This window comes from Thermobia domestica, chromosome 6 (assembly GCF_964235325.1).
Source record: "Thermobia domestica chromosome 6, izTheDome1.hap1.1, whole genome shotgun sequence".
Classification (NCBI taxonomy): Eukaryota; Metazoa; Arthropoda; class Insecta; order Zygentoma; family Lepismatidae; genus Thermobia; species Thermobia domestica.
The window spans coordinates 53,421,174-53,441,022 of NC_137459.1; the positions used below are offsets into that span (position 1 = coordinate 53,421,174).

Consider the following 19,849-nt stretch of genomic DNA (forward strand, 5'->3'; position numbering starts at 1 on the left):
ATTGAAGTCCAGTTTGCATAATATTTTCTTCACAAGTTATCGGATACTAGATAACGTACAACTACAAACAATACAATGTAACGTGACAAAACCATGACTAAGTTTGATTTCTACTCAAGGTCAAAACTGTTTGGAAAATAAATCTCAAATGTGTGGTTAACAGAAGGAATCGTCGACTCTAGATTTTTCTGCGATAGTAAACAGTTATTACTCACTTCGACAATATACCCGCCTCTTATTAGGTAATCCAGATTCTAGTGTATATTCGAGACAATACAAAGTACTCCTACGCAATATCTTATTTGCACAACGGATTTTTTAATTAGTTATTTCAATCTTTACTCACATCAAGGTAATAGTTTGAAAATGGGAGACAAACCAAATTTGCGATCATAAAAAAGTCACCAAAATGAAATCTTTGAGTTTTACGTCCCACAGTTATGCCGGTTAGGCTAAAGGAGACTGTGATGATGAGTAATGAATGAAATGGTGGAATGAAGAAAGTGGGAGGAAACGGGAGAACCCCGAGAAAACCCACGCACACGGTGTTTGTCCACCACAAAGTTCACTTGGCGGGGCCTGGGATCGAACCCGGGACCCCAAACACCAGAGGTGAACGCTCTACCACTGAGCCACCGCTGCCCCGAAAAGAAGTCACCAAAATGAAAATGAAATCCTTGAGTTTTACGTCCCACAGTTATGCCGGTGAGGCTAAAGGAGACTGTGAGGGTGAGTAGTGAATGAAATGGTGGAATGAAGAAACTGGGAGGAAACGGGAGAACCCCGAGAAAACCCACGCACACGGTGTTTGTCCACCACAAAGTTCACTTGGCGGGGGCTGGGATCGAACCCGGGACCCCAAGCACCAGAGGTGAATGCTCTACCACTGAGCCACCGCGGCCCCTAAGAAGAAGTCACCAGGATAAACTCGGAACATTACGCAGACTGCCTACAGATCTTTGTCTCTGTTCTGGACAAAGACAAGTTCTAACCCCTTTACCAGTTACCTGAGATAGGTGGGACAAGTACAGATACTCTTACCTAGTGGGTTTAGTATTGGACTGTATAGTTCAGACACTTGGACATTACAGAAGTTAAAGAAATATTAAGAGAGCTTCAAAATTTGGTGTTGAGGAAGATGAAGATAAAATGGACGGAGAGAGTAACAAACGAAGATGTTATAAAATTGGAAGGTGAAAAGAAGACGCTTCTAGCCAGCATCCTTCGTAGGAAGGACAATTGGATTGGGTACGTCTTGCCATTTCCATACCGCCATAGAGTGAAACCTGGAAGGAAAGGAGGAGTAGGAAAAACACAGCGTACCTACGAGTTTAAAAGAATAGAAAAATATTTAGTAAAAAGAGGAAGCTGAAGATCGAGAAACGTGTAAGAAACATTTTCAGGCCCAAACCATTGTATATATATATATATGGTGTCCCAGGAGGAAGGTGCAATACTTTGGGAAATGGTAGTATGGATAATTCTAAATAAAAAAGTTCATATGAACATGGGTCCTAATCTCAACGATCTGAGAGCTGCAGGTTGTGAACCAGTTTAGACTTTATATTGCATATTGCTCACCCTGGAGTTATTCTACAGAGGTAAGACATAGCGGATTTGCAAGATGATGATATGACCTTTCCAACGGAATGCAATATGTAACAGTGGTGCCTTTGGAAGAGAAGTTATTGAGATATATTTGGGAATCAGTGTTGCCATCCTATTTCTTTAAATAACCTTAACTTTCCGAAATTTCCCTCAATAGCTTCCCTTCCAAAGATACCACTGCCACATGTTGCATACCGTTCGAAAAGCCATTCCATCATCTTTCAAATTCGCTAGGTCTCATCTCTGAAGAGTAAATACAGGATGAGCAATACGCAACATAAAGTCTAAAATGATTCACAACCTGCAGCTCTCAAACCGTTAAGATTAGGACCTATGTTTATATGAACTTTTTTTTTTTTTTTTGCTTACAATCACCCATACTACCATTTCCCAAAATATGCCCCTTCCTCCTGGTACACCCTATATATCGGGTGTTTCAAAACTACGACAATGTTTGAGAGGTAATTCCTGACACCTAGATAAAAAGTATAGACCAACCTGGGTCCACAAATGCTTCCTTTCAGTTATAGGCTGTCGAAAACAAAAAAAAATGAACTTGAAAGAAAGGTACTTAGCTCCAAAACTACGGGATCTACCGCAGTCGGGTCAAGACTTCATTTACGAATTATTATATGTCATATCCAAATATCCGTGTGTCAGAATTCTGTGGTACTTCCGCAAAAATTTTTATAGAGGTAGTTGGTGAGTACTTCAAATTATATGCCAGTAGAAAAAAAAAGGTCTAAAAGGAACTCGGGGCGCCGGCTTCAAACTCCGTCCTTAGCATAGATCAACGGAGAAGGCATGTAAAATTTAAGACCCACCTTGAAGAAAAATACTAACGAGTTTTCAGATCGCAGAGAAAAAAAATCTTTCATTAAGTTTTAGCTATAAGTATACATTGCACTTACTTAACGTCTAACATGTTTCTTGCACTATTTTGCTCTAATTCTAAGTAATAATTAGTAGTTTTGCGGGGAAAATTTGACTAAATTCTAGCTTCACCATTCATGGCCAATAGAACGGGAACAAAAGTTCTACAAGACAAGTATTCCATAAGCATACTAAGCAATTCAAGGTCTACCTCCTCCTAAGTTTGGTCAAGTTCAGGTAAAATCTGTGGATCGTGCACGATATACACTCACTGTGACTGATCAAAGAAAACAAATGAAGGACGATAAGAAATATATAAAATTCAGGTAATATACAGAATTGCCTGATACTTATCATTCTCGGTACGTTAATGAACATTGATTGTTACTAAATTTACTGGTCAGTGCAGGATACAGGGCCATCATTTGCAGTAGACCGATGTGTAATATGTTGAGTGTAATTATCCGCTCGAAGCATGGACCAAAGAAATAGTGAGAGACTAGTTGGTTAAGTACTGACTATATATGCCTATTGATATACCTACAAGATCATCGACTTTAGGCATCGATGTTTTTCTTCACCTGTTACCACTGCTTCGACAATACCAGTTTGCTGGCTCTGCTCCGTATATCTGGTTCTGTGTTGACTAACGTAAAAATTATTACGTGATCGAACGTAGAGTCGGAAATGACTGCTACAGAGCACCCGGGATTCACCTTACAGAACTAACAAGAAATATATTACGATTTTCTATGTCCTTTAGACTAAGGGAAACATTGATTTGATTTGATTTGAGTTTAGTTTAGCGTCCCTTTCAGCAGCGAGGCTGTACGAAAAGTGGAACTACCGCTTAACTTGGGATTCGAACCACATGAGCTCCTGCCGGAAATCGAACCCGCGTCCCCATGCCAAAGGCGCGTAAACTAACCGCGAAATACGTGGTTAATGAAAGTAGTGATTATGAAGAATTGGTAAAATGAAAAATGAAATCTTTGAGTTTAACGTCCCACGGCTTTGACCTGGAGGCTAAGGCAGTCGATGATTAAGGTTAGTGTAAAGGGACAAGTTTTGCCGATAGATGTCACTACAGTTTTCGTATCTCCCCCATGTATTCTTTACCATTCACGAAAATTTACAATTTCTCTTACAAATTTCAACCTAGAGACTTCATTTTTTTAGAGAAGGAACTTCATAACCTATTAAAGGGAACAATCCGTGTCGATTTGTTCTTTAGAATTTTCTTCATTGTTGAAACAGTTCCATTGTTAAAGGTTTGGATATCTTTCTCAACAATCAAGCCAATTCAACAATTAAGAAAATTCTAAATAAAAAATCGGCACTGATTATTGCCTTCGATACATTATGAAGTTTCTTATCTAAAAGTTTGAAGTCTGTAGGTTGAAATTTGTAAGACAAATAGTGAATCTTCCCGAAAGGTAAAAAAATACATGGGAGAGATACGAAGACTGTAGTGCCATCTATCGGCAAAACTTGTCCCTTTAAACCAACCTTGGCAAATGAATGATAGAAAAATTGGTAGAATGACAAAGTGGGAGGAAACGGGAGTAACCCCGAGAAAATCCACGGCCACGATGTTGTCCACCACAAACTTACTTGGCCGGGGATCGAACCAGAGACCCCACACGCTAGAGGTAAGCGCTCTGCCACTGAGACGCTGTGCCCCCAATTGGTAAAATGAGAATGTGCGAGAAAATAAGAGTATCTCGAGAAAACTATGTTATCGATCAAAAATTCACATGGCCAGGGACTGATGCAGGGAACTCTCACAGCAGAAGTGACCGCTTTCAAATTGAACCATCATGCCCTCCCTTCCCTAATTTAAGAAAGTCTGGATTTAAGACTGACTCGGGTAATTTAACCTATCATTCTAACCAGCTTAGAAAGAAAAACAAAAGAACAATGTAAATAAACGTAGAATTCGGAAGAGAAGAAATTCCTGAGATTGTCAACATTATAAAACTCGCATAGCAGCTTTATTAATTTCATAAAAACAATAACTCAACCGTGTACTAAACATTCTTCAGATTAATCATGAATAATGAATATTAAATTCCCATTCCACCATAATGTTATAGTTAACGGCATAAAACAAAGACAATTGCTTTTAAAAGTACAATAAACCTCCTCTGATATTATACAAAAGGACATTCCAGCGCTTTCCTTAATACTAAAAGTACACTCGTGTCCAAAATTATTGTCTCATGTCTATAAGTGGTTGCAGGAATATAATTTTATAAATTCGCCAGGTATTTCTTATAATGTTAGTATGTGTATAATCGGCGGACATATACGTGACAAATTTCATGTCAAAATAGCAGTAAATAAGAACAATAAAATGAAAATGAAACTTTCTTGTTCATTTAGCAAAATTTTGTTTTACTCATTCTAATTTTCGTATTTATAATTCTTTTATTATGAAATTTACCACAAATATACATTTCTCGATTATACACAAAGTATCAATATTAAAAGTACCCTGCAAAATTATTATCAAATGTAAAATTATTACAAGAAGACATATGCGACAATCATTTTGGACATGAGTGTACATGTGCTTCTTCCACATCAGTTCCGGGCTCTATGTATTTATCCGGTACTGAAGGTGGCCTTTTTTTTTTTTTTTTTTTTTTTAGCGAAATGCAATGTATACACCATACTTCGCTGTTTACAAACATCAGGGATCATCGTCATATTGCGTTTCTTTCCGTTGAATTGACGGTTACAAGAAGAAAGAAGACACTTTGGTAACTCACTTCTTGAGTCAGCTACTCAAGAACCTAAATTTCCAGTTTCTTACACTATAAACAGGGTGTTACAAAAATGGGTCACAATATTTTGGGAACAGATTCCTCATCAAAATAAAGAAAAAGTACATATGAACCTGTGCTCAAAAGTGGATAGTTTCGGAGCTATGGGGTGCCGAAAATGTGAAATAAGTGCACTTTAAAAGTTCTTAACTTCACTACCATGGAACCTATCGTAGTCGGGTCAAGACGTCACTGAGGAACTGGTATGTGATATTTCCAAATATGCATGCTTAAGAATGCTCCAGTACTTGCACAAAAATCTTTACACGTAGGCCGAGAGTGATCAAGTACTCCTAAACAGCCTCTCTAAAAATGATTGTGCAAGCACAGGGGGTTCTGAAAGGTAGATATTTGGATAGTTCACATACTAGTTCCTCAATGATGTCTTTAACCAACTACGATCCGTTCTACAGTAGTAGAACTATGGACCTTTAGGCTCCGTTTACTTTGGAGGCACGCTTGGCCAAGTAAAATGGAAGCGCACGCTTGCGCAAGCTTTCTCCGATGGGGACAGGCAAGCAACAGCAACTGATCGCGCTCCCATTTCATCAGTCAAGATGGAGTCATCGGACAGTGAAGACGAAATATTGCTTGAAAGTCACAGTCACTTGATAGAGACCAACTTTGAAGGAGCACGCTTGCCTGTAAAAACAAATTGTTTTGTTTCCCGATGGCGGCGGGGCAAGCTTGTGCAAGCGCGCCCTTGCGAGTGGTGAGCAGTGTAACCGGTTCCGTCAAATCACCACCTGTTTCAAACGCCCTTATAAAGATTTTGTTTGTATGCGCAAGGTTGCGCTTCTATTTTACTTGGCCAAGCGTGCCTCCACAGTAAACGCAGCCTTCAAGTTAAGTTTTCCACATTTTCGGCATCCTTAGGATGCCATCCTATAACTCCGGAACTATGCACTTCCAACCATAGGTCCATGTGAACCCGTTTCTTTATTTATTTGATGTGAGGAATCTATTCCCAAAATATTGTGACACATTTGTAACACCCAGTAGAACCACAGGAAAAAGAACCGGGCCATCCTAGGCCCACTCTCTGAGTGACTTAATGCATCATTTAGCTTAAGACTGTTCATCGTAATGATCTACCAACACATGTCGATTTCGAGCGTCGAATGATTTTCGTGTTTTCAAATAAAAGTTCTGCGAATCACTATTTGAAATCACTGAAACCAACTGGCGACTTGGTTCTATAACCAACCATCGTGGTGGGTAGATTCAGGAAAACAGAGCCATTAGTTATCTTATACTCAGAAAGTTTGATAAATGAGCAACAGTTTGCATTCAGGCAGCTTATTCCGACAAATGTTGTAACGAGGAATACTTGCTTGAGTATAATATACACAAGAAAATGAGTGCAACATCCTCCATTATCTTCCAACGTTATCTTTTACAGGATGTTTTAAAACAACATCGACAACATTTGGGAGGTGATTCCTGACTACAAAGTTAAGACGAAAAGTATAAACCAACTTGGGTGCACAAATGCTTCTTTTCGGAGTTATAGGATTCCGAAAACATAAAAAAATGAACTGTAAAGGTCTATAGCTCCAGAACTCTGGGACCTACCGTAGTCGGATCAAGACTTCACTTAGGAACTAACATGTGCCCTATCCAAAAACCCATGTTTCATAATCCTAAGGTACTATGCAACAATTTTCATAGAGGGAGTTTGGCTATGGGCATATACGTTGAAGTACTCACGAACTACCTCTATAAAAATTGTTGCGGAAGTACCGCAGGATTCTAAAACATGGATATTTGAATAGGTAATATACTAGTTTCTAAGTGAATTCTTGACCCGACTACGGTAGTTCTCATAGTTTTGGAGCTATGAAACTTTCAAGTTAATTTTTCCATGTTTTCGGCAGCCTATAACTCCGAAAGGAAGCATTTGTGCACCCAGGTTGGTCTATACTACTTGTCTTATCTTGGTGTCAGGAATCACCTCCCAAACGTTATCGGTGTTGTTTTTAACACCCTGTACAGAATTGACTAAGCACCGGGCGTGTCGATGTCGACTGCGTATGGAATCCCGTAGTTTCTACTTTACGCAACGACTGAAAACAAGCAAAACAATATTTACCAAATAGTGTAGTTGTTACCAGTGTGGCAATGTAATATCAATGAAGTTTCGCATTTGTATTTAAATAATTGAGTGAATTGAAGGGAAAAGATTGGCCATTACATTGTTTAAATCATCTTCATTCACACAGTCTCTATTAGGTTGCAGTTAAGTGCAGGTCTCAACTGCGGGATTGAAGCTTTACATTGTTCGAAGAATTTGACTCTAGAGAAACAGCATTTACTAACGCGAGCCGCCGTCCACGGAATGCAGCGATAACCCAGGGTTTTTTTTTCTTTTTTTTTAAACAATAGACTGGAATCTGATGTTAAATTCTGCTCGTCACCACGGTATGACTGCCTCCTATTTAACAGAGCAGGATACCTCATAAAAATAGCAGGGGGAAAAATTATAGCAAATTCTATGGGAACAGGCAGGCAGTGTTGACACCTGTGTGAACGTATTGTAGCAGCGGTGCAAACTAACACCTGCAGGATAATCATGTCGAATTCCATTGATTTGACTTACTTATGGCTTATTCTCTTGTACTCTACAATTTTCATATCCATTAAAGTAGATAAATTCAAAAATGTACAGTTACTTTTCGGAGATATATATAACGAATTCGTCGTATCACCAATATTATTCTTACAATGTCTGTGCATGTGCCGAATGTTCATCTGAAATCTATGACTTTCACAATGAAAATATTGTAACCCTAATTATTATATGCCCATGGCTATTTGCTGAATATTTCCAAATAAGAACCGAAAAGCACAATTCCTTCCTGATGATTAGTGTTCGAATTAATTTACTGGCTGAAGGGAGTGGGAGGGGTCTGAACTTTATAAACAGAAATATACTTTACGCTTTATTGTTAGTTGACATAAGCTTACTGTACTCAAGTCAATTATTATTCACCGAAACATTTGGAGTTGGTCCAATCGTAGAATAGGACACGTTCTTTTGCCATGGAATCAAATTTAAAACTCCTCCCTGACTTTCCACCCATGAAAGGCTATACCGACTAAACAGCTTTTGATTTGGTGATGTATGATCTGCAAATCGCCTCCATTCCCGTCATTTTTGGCTTTCTAGATCGAAGTTTACTAAGTCTGAACCGAACTGAGTCCTCAATTGCCTTAGGATACTAGATGAATACAGAAAATTGCATGCCCCATATGGAATCGAACACGAGGCTATTCGACTCAAACTGAAAATCAAGGAGCACGTTATCCAATCAGCTACTGTTTCGTGAAATGTACTCGTCCCAAAATACTCTTAATGAAAAGAGAATTTATATTGTTCTGTCACATAAGTGCTTTTTGTCATAGGAGACAGATATAGGTTTATTGTTTACTATAAGGGGATTTCTTACAAGACATATAATTCACATCCTGATTACAAATCCCTTTCATAAACAAGTCATTGTTTAGCATGATCTAATATTGAGCTCTCCCGTACCTTCATGGCTAAAATATTTGTTTTAGAGTACAACAACACGTTGAAACTAATGAGGGTACATTGGCTTGAATACAAACTCAAATACTAATTCAGATCTGAATAGCAGGACTCGTTCTTCATAGCAAAACCAGGGGGGGGGACTTACTTAACCTTTCAGAAGCTTCGTGTGTTAAATTCAATTACCACGTCCGTCCAAATCTGGGCCAAATCTCATACCAAACATAAGTGTTAGGGAAAATTAGTTTATTTTTGGCTTTTGGCATCTATGGACATGTTAGCCGTCACGTTTGAGGGATGACGTCCCTCAGCGATCACACTATCCGAGGAAAGGGAAGGAAGAAAGCGGCCTGGGACCTATATGTTGGGTACCATTCCGGCATTTGTTTGGTGTGAGAGGAAAACCCAGGAAAACCTCACTCAGATTGGCTGGCCTGAAAAACCTTTTACACTTTTTCGACAGTGTGTCTCCACTGAGAATCGAACCGAGGACCGCTCGCACCAAAGACGAGAGCGTTAGCGACTAAGCTATGCGTGGTCACAAACAGAAGTTTTATTGCAGTAGTGTAAGAAAAATAAATTTAGTCTTATACATATATAGGTTGTTATGTTTATTATTTAATTTTACTATCTTCTTGTGATAAGGTCACAAATCAAGTAGTTTCCGAACTTCTTCCGTTCGTTGTGTCCTCAGTGTACCTCCACCTAAGCACCAAAAATATAACACAGATCTAACCTCTACTAAATTCTAAGATCGAGAGTAGTATTGCATGCGCAGCGTCAGAATCATGGGATCAACTTATAAAAGGTATAGTTGGCTCACTTTCGTTTTATTACAACCGATATATAATCTCAATGAAAATGAGAAAGTGACGTAACTCGCACAAAATATAATTTTACTCCTACACCATGTACAGGCATAAAATACTGATTTCATAATTCTATTTGCACGTATTAACAACTAACGATAATTCAGTTAAAAAAAAAAAAAAAACACTTGCATTAAGTTTTCGTGAAAATTTAACATCTAAATGTACTCTAGATGGCACGTAACTAATATATTCAGTCTAAATTCTGCTTGGAAATACTAGTAACAATATCATTTTATAAATTAAAAAAGCATCGCCTAGCCTTAAAGGCATATAAGTTTCCATTACAGTTGGACTCACTTTTCACCAGCCAAAGCTGTTTCCATACTTGGCAAGACACACGCCTACGTCTGCAGACGAGTTACGACCGCGAACAATGATCTTCTCTGCTAGGAGTTCGAGACGATGGAGAACTTCCAGCTGACAGCTTCCTAATTTGCCCAGACCATTTACTGTCCTTGCCAAACTACAAGGAATTCAAATATGTATTCGTTAAAGTAGTTACAGATAGCTCTGTAACTATTCTAATTAGGTGTTTCTGAAGAGTACCTACCACCACATGAAGTTTCCTTTAAATGAACCACTTTTCGTTATGATCTCTCTATAAAGTAATTCTCGCTGAAACGCCCCAAGTTAGTAAACACTGAAACCACTGGAATTTGGTCACAAATTCAGGCCAGTATTTCTCGCTGTACTTAGAAACGGACTAGTTTAGCTACAATCTGACAGGCAATATAAAACAGAAAGCACATGATCAAATTACAATTGGGTTTGTCGTAACGGAAATGAACGATCAAGTTCTTGCAACTCAGCATTTGATCTCCGTATTCATGTATTGTATATTGATTGTCATTTTCAGAACAGGAAATACTCAATTCCGTGAAACATTCCGAAAACAAAAAGTGTTCCTCAGTTGATAAAAAAAAAGTCATGTTCTAAGCAGAAGTCATCTCGGTTTTTTTTTTTTTTTTTTTTTTTTTTTTTTTTTTTACAGTTGGAAATCAACATTTAATAATCAGGTACTAACAAAGGTTAGGTGGCCTTTCTGCATTGATGAGGACTTCAACTTCTAAAAAGATCAAAAACCTATTTTATTTCATTCTTTTTAATTGCAATCTCTGATTTGAAAGTATAATACTATTTGAAAATTAAGGTAGTACTAAGAGCGCACTAGAGTTTTGTATATTGTATATATTCCGACTTAGATTCCCCACTCCTCACAACGGGAATTTTCTTTAATATTACAACAATTGTAACTTGAGAAATCAAAACGCTTCTATCATCATCTATCGTCTCAGATTTCGTGTTCGCCAAGAGCGTCAATCCTTAAATTTCAGAAAGACAAAGAGTCGTTCAAAAATACGATCAACGGTCAGCCTAAAAAAAAAATCCGGCTTTTCCAAAATAGTGAGGCTCCATAATCCACTATTTTAGCACAAGCAACTTTTATGATTACTTACTTTCAGACCCAACTTCACTGTTATACCACTACTTAATTGTTGAAAGGATATCATGTTTGAAACACCATGCTACAATCGATCAATCTACTCACAGGCCCTCCATAAAACAATGCAATCTTCGTATCTTATCTTGATCGTGTGACCCCGCGTGGCGTAGTCGCCAATGCTCTCGCCTTTCGTGCACGTGGTCCCGAGTTCGATTCACTGTGCGGACACTCAGACGAGAAAGGGTAACAGCCTTTTCAAGCCAGCCATCTTGAGTGAGGTTTTCCTGGGTTTCCACACATTCATACCAGGCAAATGCCGGGATGGTATCTAACATAATGGTCCCAGGCCACTCCCTTCCTTCCCCAATCCTTTGTTTCTTCCCTTTCATCGGATAGTAGTTTCCCGAGGGACGTCATCCCTCACATACGTGACGGGCTAATTGGCCATAGATACAGACGGCTCAGAAATCTAATTCTAATACTAATACTAATCTTTACCTCGAGCACAGTGAATGATCACGTTTAAAAGTGTTTTCTTCCCTGATATTTTTTGAAAAGTCTGATTTTATTCGAATAGACTATATTCCTTCTTATTTATTCATTTACCAGTTTGATCTCTTTAGATTAATTTCTTCAGTAGAAATTAAAGTGGAGACGGAACAGGTTCTTGGGACGCGTAACTGACTGCAGGGAACGGTCTCTCTCTTTCAACTTTTCACTCTATGGCGAGCACCCGTTAATCTAGAAATGGTTGATTTCTGCCACTTTCGGTTTGAGTAGGGGGTTAAAGAGAGAACTTAGTATATATTCTTAGATAGGTAGAACGCTAAATCGATTGAAAGAAAATGTTTCTCGCTATCCCGAATAGTATTTGCCCTATGCAGAGAAATAGCGGATTCAGTTGAAGCTGCAAAATTCCTACAACCGGACTGTTTCTTAAATTTGATTTAAATTTTGGCTTTGGCAACAGGAAAGTGTTGAAGTATCAAAGAGATTAGGAAAAGGGGGTAAATCTGCTAAAGTCACGAAAAAGGGGCGACAAATTGTGTCCATTCCACTATATTCAAATCTGGGTACGAAAACACCTATATTTTTGGTAAGAACTGCGCCTTAAAGCAGTGGCGTATATTGGGTTCAGGGCTTGGCCTACCACTAACCTTTATAACATCTGTACATTATTATTATTATTATTATTATTATTATTATTATTATTATTATTATTATTATTATTATTATTATTATTATAGTTTAGTTTCCAAGTTATTGTATAGTTTTCAAAACAACAGAAAACCTTAGAGCATACTTTCCTTTTATCAAGTACATAAATATGATTTGCTCTTCGTTGGAAAGACTTATTTTATCTTATTACGAAAAAAGATCGTACATCTCTACCTTCGTGTACTGTGCGTGAAGTGTCCCTACATTTTACTTTGGATAGGTGGTAATTTTACTGATCAGTGTAAATAGAAGTTGTGCAATTGAACGCTGAAATAGGTGATTAGCCAACAAAGGAGCCTCAGCTTGTAAAAACCTTCGCAACGTAACGCAAATAATGCTACAGGTAATTATAACAGCTATACCCACTATCAAAAGATACTGTAAAACAAGACTTGTTTTACGTTGACGCAAACTGCTACGGAACGAGGCTCAGATGTCCGACACAACTCTCCGTGACTCCCAAAATGCATTGTTGTTACTCGTACAACTTCCCTTTGCCCTTAGCGCACGCCCAAGAAACCGATTAGTCTATAGGCAACTGGTGCTGCCTGTCAGCCCATTCGTAAGGTATGGTTAGAGGTGGAGGGAAGGAAAATGGTTTGATTCCTATATGATTCTTGCTGAAGCAAGTAACTAGAGAAGGTAGATTTCTGCTACGTTGCCAAATCGAAGATCAGACCGCGTGCAAAGAAGCTAGTGGATGTATCTAAATACAGTACATAAAGTTCTCAGAAACTTGTATCGTTGAAAGAAGATACACAAGTATAAAATTACCAATATCAATTAGCTTTTATTATAATACCTTTATTTAGTAATATTCTAGGGCTACCGACGGTAGCCCACAAAATACGCCGCTGCGTTAAAATCCGTTTTCTACCTATTATAAAAACCGAAAATTGTTTATTTTTACCACTTTCGAGTTGAATATCGGTTCTATAAACGAACTCTATTCTTAAATTTTGACTACAAATTCCGACGAAATTTGGTAATGATCCATTAAATATATATACAGGGTGTTTCAAAACACCGACAAAGTTTGGGAGGTGATTCCTGACACCAATATAAGACAGAAAGTATAGACCAACCTGGGTGCACAAATGCTTCCTTTCAGAGTTAGTATAGGCTGCAGAAAACATGAAAAAATGAACTTCAAAAGTCCATACCTCCAAAACTATGAGGCTTACCGTAGTCAGGTCAAGACTTCACTTACGAACAAATATGTGCCCTATCCAAATATCCATGTTTCTGAATACTGAAGTACTTCCAAAACAATATTTATAGAGACAGTTGGTGAGTACTTCAAATTATATGCTCGTAGCCAAACTCCCTCTATAAAAATGGTTACGGAAGTACCTCAGGACTCTGAAACATGTATATTTGGATAGGGCACATATTTGTTCCTAAGTTAAGTCTTGACCCGACTACGGTAGATCCCATTTTCTTGGAGTCGGGAATCACCTCCCAAACGTTGTCAGTGTTGTTTTGAAACACCCTATATATATATATATCACTCCCGGGCGAACGAACACATGGAAAGACAGGATAAATACAATACTTTGGTAAACCGAGCTTCTTAAAGCAAAGGGCATTCGGCTGGACCTTACGGAGAAATCAGTTAAACCACGTCATAAATGTTCATTCAATCTCCAAGAAAACAGAAAAACAATTTCATTCCCTATATAAGTGATTGGGCTTGAAAAAAAATGACATACACAGCAGCATTAACTCGCAGAGAACAGTGAACGAGGAATTTCTAAAATAAATTTGAGACAAATATTCTGCGTAACGAAAGACGAAACAATTTATGGAGAAAGTTGCAGTACGTAAGGAAATCTAATATCATACCTGTATGTGCAATAACATCAAATCATCAGCAATGGGTGCATAAGTTTCTCGTAGGCTATACATATTTGTTGGGCGTGTGAAGTTCTATTTAGCTGGATAGACAAGTTTCAAAAATGCCTTTGGGCATACTAAGAGCCAATAGAGTATGCAAAGCGAGGGAGTGGGGGCATACCCCTTCCCTTGAGCATTTAAAATACAAAACTCGCACTTGTATTAAAAGAATATAAGAGGGTGTGCTTGAAACCCCTTCCATGATGAAATTCTACGCACGCCACTGCCAAAATGTGGAGAGGTAATATGGGATGTAAGTAAAGGATATTTGCACTGAAAGTAACACCATATACAATACTTTGCTTAAAAGAAGTTACGAATGGGCCTGTATTTTCAAGGATAGATGCAATTTGCTTTACAGGCTATACATTACCTACATAAGCATCTATTGGTACTATGCAACAGTTCCTTACTGACATCCTGTAGAACATAAAGTACCTTCTTAGGTAGCTGCGTAACAACAATCCTGGCAGGGTAAGATCCAATGAAAAAAGCTTTCGTTTTTGTGACAATAAATCCCTTGATATTTGAGGCATACAGATAGGTCAAGAGCAAACAGGATAAAAAATCCTGATGAACTCCATAAACCTAGTAGAAATAAAAATTCAATTCACACTAAAGAACATGCATCTCAGAAATTTTGCAGCAGAATTAATAACACAGAACATTTATTTACCTTTTCATGGTTTACCACTCTTGCATTAAAAAGCACCCGTTGCATCATAAACGAAATCTTTTCTTCCTGTCTTCCTTTTTAATATCGATTTACTCAGACAAGAAGGCACTGTCTTTTTGCCTTTTTTCTTTGAAAACTACAATGTTGGAGGGAAAAAAATAAGAAGTCTTACAAACTGCCTGCTTTCATTTTAGCTCCACCAGTGAACACATCGTGGTTCTCTTCAACATTCACGATAAGAAGTGGAGGGTGCAGGGCTTTCTGAAAGCTGAGCTTCCTCCCAGAGCGAAGAAATGATATCGCAGGAGCATAGTTACCTCCTAATGAAACTAAAGAGGATCGCTCCGAACAGAGTCGCCCTCGTGACTGGCATTGGGTATCTTTCATTACAAAGATTGACTGCGTTAGTCCGGTAGTAAAGAAGAACAAGCCCTCATAATGTGAGAAGTCTTCCCTACGAAGATGATTCATTATTCAACTTAGATAATCGTCACAACTACTATATTCTGAGTTCCTTCTTTATCCTATAGGACCAGAAATAAATAAAATTTAAGGAGTAAATGACAGTTTAGAGCCCTCACTTACCAATCGAGAAGTCATGGGTTTCAGGCATGCGGTCAGCCATGCTGATTTTCCCCTCAGTTTCGTATAGCGAATGCAGCTTTGATACATATATAGGACTTGGCCGATTGATTTGAATTACATCCCTTACCGCAGTGAATGTATATAGGACAATCTATAGCTTAAACTGTGACTTGAACTATTGTGGTAAGTTCGACGGTCTCCCTTCAGAACTCGAACCGAGAACCCGTGTGCACTAAAGGTATGCACGTTAACTGCTATATCAGGGAGGAGGGTAGCAGATTTACTTCCAAACTCTGTTCTTATATCATTGTTAATAGCACTATAAAATTATTTTATAGTTGGATCTAGAATTTTATTAAAGGTGTCGAGTACCGGCGCCATCTTTCTTTTTATCCCATTGATACATAATGGCAATTATTTTTCTCTTTTCCTTGACGTGAAATGCAATCCACAAATATAAATGTAATATCACTTAATTTGATTATTTAATATTACAATTATATACAACAAAATTTAATTTTCACGAAGTAAGAGACAAATAATTTGAAGAACAACTATATAAAACCAAACCATTAAAAGTAACACCCATTTCAAAGAAAACTAGAAATTACTACCTCATATAAATCAACAGGTCAAAAAACGAAACTGGTGCAGGGAATCAATATAGCACAGAAATAGATAAACAGACGAAACAGAGAAAAATAATGTAAAAAAATCTATTACTTTGTTCGTCTATCTGATCTACTGGCACTATAAACTAAGATATCTTGAAACTAAATTCAGCAGGATTCTTTTATATATATATATATATGCATATTTCAGGTTGACCATATTATATATATATATACACTTCGGGAGGTGATTAGCGACATCAAAAGACAAAAAGTCCTCTTGCATGGTGTTAGAATTTCCCCATTTGAACTATTAGCAACTTAAAAAGTGAGTATAAAAAGTGCATAATTAGTAAATAATTTCACAAGTCCCTATCCAAGTAGTCGGAGTGTATATCGCAATTCAGAATTATAAAGAATATTTAGAAGATAGTACAAAAAGTTGAATAGAAACTATCCAACAAAGTGCCTGACAAACACAGTCCTTTCTATATGTTTAGTCACACTCACGTTACAGATCAACATGCTTTTCATTATTCAACTGGATTATGAAAAAAAAAGCACCGCAATGTGTTTAATACTCTCCAACCGGGAATCGAATCCGGCAACACGTATACCAAAGAAACAAACACCAGCCATTAGGCCAGTAGGGGGGCAGCAAAAGAATTGTGGAACTGTGTTGTAGCGCGGTTCCAGAGACTGTGTCACAAGTTATCAGTCTTGCCTAAAAATAGAAACTTTTTAAAATTCTACCACTAAATTTGCAAGTGGGAATGACAACTTATAAGTAACAACAATAGTTTTAAAATAATGTTTACTATTGGTCTAGTATTTCTGTTCCGTGATTTTGACGACTTTTGAAAAACACATGAGTCTTGTGAAACATGATCGTCATTAGAATCACTCGCTGAAATGACATATCCTTTAGATAATAGTTCCGGAAGAAGTTAAAACTACTGACGAAATAAAAAGTGAGGCAATAAATTAGGAACAAATCGCTGATACGTTTGTATTCTTACAGAAATCTCTGCTATACTGATTGTATACTACAAGCAGCGGGCGTATGCTAGAGTTTACTTCTGGCTTCATGTTTGAAAGGTTCTGTATTCGAATCCGGTGGCTAGGCATTCTCACTAAGTTATTTACAAGAGTCTTCCTCAGTTCTACCATGTGAATACAGGAATGGTACCTTTCAATATAGATCCTGTAGTACTTTTCCTTTAATCGTTATTGTTCCTGATTTATTATAATTCAAACCAATTTAAATAAATCGAACATATATCCCTGCACACCAGAAGCAACCGCTATACTACTAAATGACGTGCCAATCGGGTTTTTTTATGCGTCATTTGTTCTTAAACACAATGCGTAAACTCTATGGCTTAAGGAACCCAAAGGTCCATTGCTGCAGAAACAAATTTCCATCGCATTCTATTTTGCGATGCGATAGACCTTAGTATTCAACTTCATATTATCTTCCAATCTTCTTGGTTTATTTAAATTATCATTCCTTCTACGCTCATCGACTAGAACTTGATGCTTTGAAGTGCCCCGCCCATATTCGGTGACCCGTAATTATGATCAATTCAGCATTGTGTGGCTCTCTAATTTCACTCGTTTATTTATATATTTCTTACGAAGAAAAGCGATCAACAACGTTTTGTCTTGGAGCATCCTTTTGAGGAATGAGGCTATAGGGGAGGGGGAATGAGATCCAACCACATACCCACCCCGAAACTTGAAGCTTAATCTCCATAAAACTGATATTTTAATTTATCTTAGAGTCTTCACAAAAAAAAAAGAAAGAAAAAATCAATGAAATCTTTGTTTTACGTCCCACAATTATGTGGGCTAGGCTAAAGGAGACGATGATAATGAGAAATGAATGAAATTAAGAAAGTGGTAGGATAACGCCTAGAAAACCCATGACCACAGTGTCTGTCTACCACAAAGTTCACTTGGCGCGAACTGGGACCGAACCCAGGACCCCATGCACCAGTAGCGAACGCTTTACCACTGAGCCGCCGCGGCCCCAGAAAGAAAAAAAAAAGAAAATGAAACAAAAAAAACTATACCAATTCTCCTTGCTGTTACACCCTAGAGAGAAATTAAAACCTGGTCTCAACCACCGAACCCAAAAACGCTAAATATTTAGACCCATAAACGCTGCTTTACTACGGGAAATCAAAATATATTCAACATAAAAATATAAAACGAAAGTCAACAAATGCAAACTGAAAAAAAGACGGGGAGACCTAGAAGCAGGTGCACACTTTTAAGTTTTACGGGTTCCCGGTGAATTGAAAAGAAAGGGGAAAAATCTAATAACATAGAACAGTAACTGAATTGGAATAATGAGACACATAAATGAAGTCAAAAGTACATTTGTATTAAGAAACAAATCACTCATTCTTTAATATTTTTTTTAAGACTCAATAGTCACAATACTTTTTTTTCTTAAGTGAATAATCACAATACGTAGAAGATAATGTATCATCTTTCTGAGGACTGGACACGTGAGAATCTGGTTCAAGGACCAGTTGTTAACTTGTTTCGCCTGTTTATATTTCTCTTATTTTACCTTACTTTCTCTTCCTACAAACAGGTCTGGAATGACATTTCAAGAAACTTCTGCACCTGCAGTACATCCAGCAACAATAGTGGTAGCACATGCGACAAACTTCAGAATTTTTCTTACTAATTTTTCATAATCCTCTACATCGTAACTTAACTTTTCTCTCTCGTTCTAGAACCTCATGTTACTTAATTTTATTTTTCCCCACTCCCACACACTGTTTTCACTGTAACAAATTCAATTTCCTTAATGTGTATGATAATAAAACCTTTTCTATAATATTAAATGAATACAACCATTATGTTGATTTAATTACACGATAATTATTTTTTATTGATGCACCACAGACCGAACACGAGGTACTAGCGTGGAGCTAGCAATGTACTTCAGACCTCTTTTTGAAGTATTTATTTATCTCCTAAGGAAGTTGAAACTGTCTATGACTTACCTTCATTTGGCATTCTCGACTAAGCCCATACGAAGGCCCATGATAAGCCATCGTCCTTGTTGTCAACACACAACAGTATATCACAACAAAAACAAGAACACCTCACTACACTTCTGTCACTACGGTAACTCAACAAGTGTCTGCCAGTTGCCCCGCTGCTTCTGATGGCATGGCTTGTTGCTTTGCGCGTAAGGTGGGGCCGCATGCCATATAAGGATGATGACGTCGGAGAATCAATCACGTGACTCGTGTCGTGCCCTAAGGATCGCGGGAAAGTCTGCTACTCGTCCCTCACCCTCAACTTCAGAGACCAATGCTATAATCCTGACCATGCTAGATGCGTTAATATTTGTTCGGCGCTGAAAAAAAGAAATCGAAAGGGAGATCAAAGCAATAATTACAAAATATATGTTGTTCTTTATGTCACTGAGAAAGTAGGTCTAATGGGAAATAAACACTGTTTTCGAAACGGTTTCGGTGAATATTACACACTAACAAAGTTGTGTGACCATTGTTTTTAAAGGTACTCCATAACAACTCGTTCCTTAGCTCTTTTTAAAATTATTAAGCACATACTACGTACTAATCTCCTACTTAGGAGATCACAAGCTTGATTATTAGAATCTATATTTTTTCACTTTTTTTCGTTAAGTTGTGTTCCAAGAGATTATTATATCGAGAAT

The 19,849-nt window shown here is 37.7% G+C and overlaps 1 protein-coding gene across 2 annotated transcripts in view; it reads right to left on the reverse strand.

Moving 5' to 3' along the window:
- LOC145687995 (myophilin-like) overlaps positions 1-19,353 on the reverse strand; it is a 174,563-nt gene extending 155,210 nt beyond the window's left edge. The window contains exon 1 of one of the 2 annotated variants that reach the window (XM_081761649.1): positions 19,167-19,353. In XM_081761649.1, coding sequence (XP_081617775.1) covers positions 19,167-19,217 — 51 coding nt within the window. In that variant the 5' untranslated portion in view covers positions 19,218-19,353. The remainder of the gene's footprint in view (positions 1-19,166) is intronic. The other variant, XM_081761650.1, reaches the window with a different exon arrangement.
- Positions 19,354-19,849: the final 496 nt, after the last annotated feature.